This window comes from Microtus ochrogaster, chromosome 7 (assembly GCF_000317375.1).
Source record: "Microtus ochrogaster isolate Prairie Vole_2 chromosome 7, MicOch1.0, whole genome shotgun sequence".
In the NCBI taxonomy this organism is placed as follows: Eukaryota; Metazoa; Chordata; class Mammalia; order Rodentia; family Cricetidae; genus Microtus; species Microtus ochrogaster.
The window spans coordinates 80220080-80224365 of NC_022014.1; the positions used below are offsets into that span (position 1 = coordinate 80220080).

General features: G+C 49.7%; 1 protein-coding gene across 4 annotated transcripts in view; it reads left to right on the top strand.

The window, feature by feature from the left end:
- Sec14l1 (SEC14 like lipid binding 1) overlaps window positions 1–4286 on the top strand; it is a 43795-nt gene that overhangs the window by 21782 nt on the left and 17727 nt on the right. For all 4 annotated transcript variants that reach the window (XM_013347625.2, XM_005350791.2, XM_026780258.1 and 1 more), the window contains exons 3-4: window positions 3605–3754; window positions 3844–3975. In XM_013347625.2, the coding sequence (XP_013203079.1) occupies window positions 3605–3754; window positions 3844–3975 (282 nt within the window). The remainder of the gene's footprint in view (window positions 1–3604; window positions 3755–3843; window positions 3976–4286) is intronic.

Below are 4286 nucleotides of genomic sequence, written 5' to 3' on the forward strand. Positions count from 1 at the left end.
CTAGGAATGGAAGGGCTTCAGTGTGGTTTCTGTTCCAGGCGCCATCGTGTGGAGTCCACTCAGCTTCACGACGGCAGTGGTAAGGCCAGGCGTATGGTGCACACCTGAGAGCCCAGCACTCAGGAGACAGGCAGGCAGGCGGGTCTCTATGAGTCTTGCCATATAGAAAGACCCTGTATCAAAAGAAAATAGAAGAAAATAGAAGAAAGACCTTGTCTCAACTGCCACCTACTCAAAAAAAAAAAAAAGGTGTGTTTTGAAAGTGGCTATTTAGATATTGACAAAGAGCCTCCTCCCTCTGCCGTTTCTGGGTAGGTTCCTAGTTTGCTCTTTAAGAAGAGCTGTAGTTTGACAGAGAAACCCTGTCTCAAAAAACAATAAAGGAAAAACAAAAAGCAAACAAAAAAGAAGAGCTGTAGTTTGGAGCCTCATGTCCTTAGTTTCTTGGTGTGTCAGTGATAGAATGTGCAAGGCCCACTCCCAGCCCTCCCTCCCTCCTTCCCTCCCTCCCTTTCTTTTTTCACTTTTTTGAGACAGGATTTTTCTGTGTCTCCCTGGCTATCCTGGAACTCGCTCTGTAGATCAGACTGGCCTTGAACTCACAGAGATCCAGCTGCCTCTGCCTCCCTAGTGCTGGGATGGAGGTGTGTGCTGACACTGCCCAGCCCCAGCCCCATTTCTAGAGCAAGGCTTTTAGCATCACTGGGAGCTGAGCATGGCAGCTCTTCCCTAAACCCCTTGCTCACTCAGTCGGGCCTTCCTGAGGTATGTCTGCGGAGTGATCTGAGCAGGTAAACGAACTCCCAGATGCTGTTTGTGGTGACATGTGCATTCTGGGTGACATGTGAGATTCTGGCTGTCACGGAGCTCAGGGTGCATTTGAATGGAGGAGAGAATGAGCCCATGGGAAGCTAGACCTGTAAGCACCGCAGTGCCACGTGCAGGCTCCCTTCCTGCCAAGCTGTCCTCACATGACTCCCTGGGTTTCTGAACACGGGACTCATTGCTATTGGCACTTCCTCCTCCCGCCGGTCCTCAGCAGGCTGCCTTGTCCCTAAGGAGGACTTCACCAGCGATAAGGACCTATGTGTCCTTGTGTCCCTCCCTGCTCATTGCGGGCTCCCCTCCATTCTCAGACCCTTGGGATACCTTGCAGTTCCCTGTCTTTTCAGAATGTGCGATTCCTCACTGCTGACTGTAAACAGCTCTCTGGGTCCCTGAACTAGTGAACCAAGGCCTGTCCTGTGTGTCTGCACACCACTGCACCACCAGGCTGGTGTCCTGGACCCTCTGCAGGGTGCTGCTCACTCCCTGCCTGCTCTTCCCGCTGACCACGCTTTCAGATGGAAATGACCTGCAGTTTCACAAAGAGCAAATGTCAGGATCCAGGAAAGCCAGGACTGAGTCGAGCTGTAGCCATAACCCAGGCAGAGGGGTTGATCCTGCTGCATTCAGGGCTGAGGTCCCCAGCATTCAGGTGGGTGGGCCTGGCGGGGTGAGTGGCCTTTGCTTCCCAGCATGCTGGTGCTTTGGGGGCTGCACTTGGTTGCAGAAAGTCTAAGCAGCAAATGTATTTTCGTAACCAGTGTCACATGTTTCCTCCTGAAATCTGCTGTTGGTTGTGGTTAATTAGAGACATTGCCATAACTCCCTCTCCCTATTTTTAGTTAAATCTTACAGAGGCTTGGCACCTGCCAGTCTTGTGTGTTATCTGTAATATCTTCTTCATAGAGGGCAGACGGCAGAGCAAGTGTGGGCTATCCCGAGCCTGGCTATTACCTCCAGCAGTGTCCGTAGTTCTCCAGTCTCTGATGTAGCTACAAATATTTTCAGTCCCCTGGTCCCCTGGACTGGGTTTTTTCCGCCCGCCTGTTCCCGAAGTGGGTTAATTTAAGATGTAAGAGCTAGCTAGAGATACGCCTGAACCATGGGCCAAACAGTGTCTAATTAATATAGTTTCTGTGTGATAATTTGGGGCTCGGTGGCTGGGAAACAAAAGTATAGTTTCTGTTTATTATATTCTAGATTGCTGCAGAGTCAGTGACATCTGGTGCTTAGATACTTGTGTAGAGTTCATAAGTGATGTACAAGTCTTTCCCTGAATTTTTGTTTTGAGATCATTGTTGATTCATAAGATATTAAAATAATACTATGGTGAGCTCCTATGAGCTCTTCAGACATGTTTCCACCGTGGGAATGCCTTGCAGAATTATGGCCCATCAGCAATGTCAGGACCTGCTTAAATGTGCACGGGCAGCGGGCAGTGGGCAGTGGCACCCTGACAGCCACGCCTTCTTCTCCACATCCTAAAGTCCCTCCCAACCTTTGGTTTTCCGTTGCTGTAAGTTTATCTTTTCATGAATGGTACAGGGTCATCATTAGCTACATAGTTAGTTAGAGGCCAACCTGGGATATACGAGAGCCCAGTCTCAGCTCAAAGCAAACAGTTCAAGTAGATTCCTGTGGGTGTGGCTGTTTAGATTGTGGACAGTGTGTGTGCAACCTTAGGGCCATTCCTTTTCATGCGTGTGTGCTTTCTAGAGGACGTGGTAGTTGCTGCTTTGAGCTTGTATGTATATGGCCCTACTGGGCTGCTTCTGGGTCATATGGTGGCTTCATGTTCAGGGTTCGGTTTTGAGAAACATGTCTGCTCTCCAGATTGGTGGCATCAATTTACATTCCTACCAGCGGTGTCTGAAGGTTCTTCTCTCCATGGCTTTCTTAGTATTAGCGTGTGCTGTTTGTGTCCATCTGATGGCACACAGTGTACGGCACGGTGGTGGTGGCCCGTTTCTTCCAGTGACTAATCTCTTTGCTTCCCGTTTTTGTGTGGGGCTGTCTGCATGTGTCTACGCTCCTTGCTAGCTCCTGCTTTTCCCTGTTTTTGAGATGATGTTGTCACCTGCTTAGCCCAGTCTGTACAAGAACTCATAATCCTCCTGCCTCCACCTTTTAGATGTTGGGATTCCTGGCATACAACATAATGCCTAGCTTTTGCTCATGTTCTGATTGGATTTTGATTATTGAGAGGATTTTTGTTTTGTTTTAGATCATGGAAAATATTTAACAAAAAAAGAGCATCCTAATTTTTTCCTTCCTTAGAATTTCCACACTTGTCAAAAATGGTTTAGGCAGAACCTGAGGCGCAGTTCAGTCAACCCTGAGGTGCTCAGCATGTGCTGCCCTGGGCTCATCCTCTCGCCCAGAAGGAAGAGGGAGCGAGCTGGTGTGTCTGGGTCTGTCTGCCCACTGGTCTTCTGTCTCTCCCAGCAGCGCTGCATGACCCTGATGCCAGGCCGAGGAAATCCTCCCCGTCTGTTGTTAGCTGTGATGGTTCTTTTGCCTTCCACATAGATTCGAAAGTTGTCTTTCATTTAATAACTACAAAAAGAGCCTGCTGGGGCTTGGCACTGTGTTGGACTTGCATACCCATGTGGGCAGAATTGCCATCCTCACTCCGCCAAGGCTTCTAGTCCATGAACTTGGATCTTTCCCCGCTTCCAGAAGATCTGGTGTGCTGCAGGCTGTGAACAAAATGCTTTCTGTCTGAGGGCGCAGCAGTGACGGCTGCCATTTCTTTTCTATCACTGCCGTTTGTCCACAGGCCTATGAGAGGAGGTTCCCTACATGTCCTTTGATCCCAATGTTCGTGGACAGCGACACTGTGAGCGAATTCAAGAGTGAAGATGGGGCTATTCATGTCATCGAGAGGCGCTGCAAGCTGGATATCGACGCTCCCAGGCTGCTGAAGAAGGTACTGGCGACGGACACTTTACAGGCGGGTGGACCCATGCTCACCCAGAGCTGTTAGTAAACGCTTTTTCTTCTTGTCTCTTCTTAAAGATTGCAGGAGTCGATTATGTTTATTTTGTCCAGAAAAACTCCCTGAATTCTCGAGAGCGCACTTTGCACATCGAGGCGCACAACGAGACGTTTTCTAACCGGGTCATCATCCACGAGCACTGCTGCTACACGGTGAGTCGTGACCCCAGTCTCGGGCTCCGAGGCCATATGCGACCACTGTTGAAACAGGACGCCTCTTGGTGTTTTCACCAGCTGCTGCTTCTCCTTTGGGATGAGCGGCACAGTTGAGGAGTGGTGTAGCATGCTGTATCCTTGAGACAGTCGGGGCTGCCAGCTGATGCCGTGACTGTTGTTTCTAAGGCAGGGACTCACTCTGTGCCTCTGTCTTGAAAGTTGCCATGTAGACCAGACTAGCCTTAACTTGCCACTCTCCTCTTGCCTTGTCTCCTGAGTGCTGGGTTATAAGTGTGCACCGTCGCACT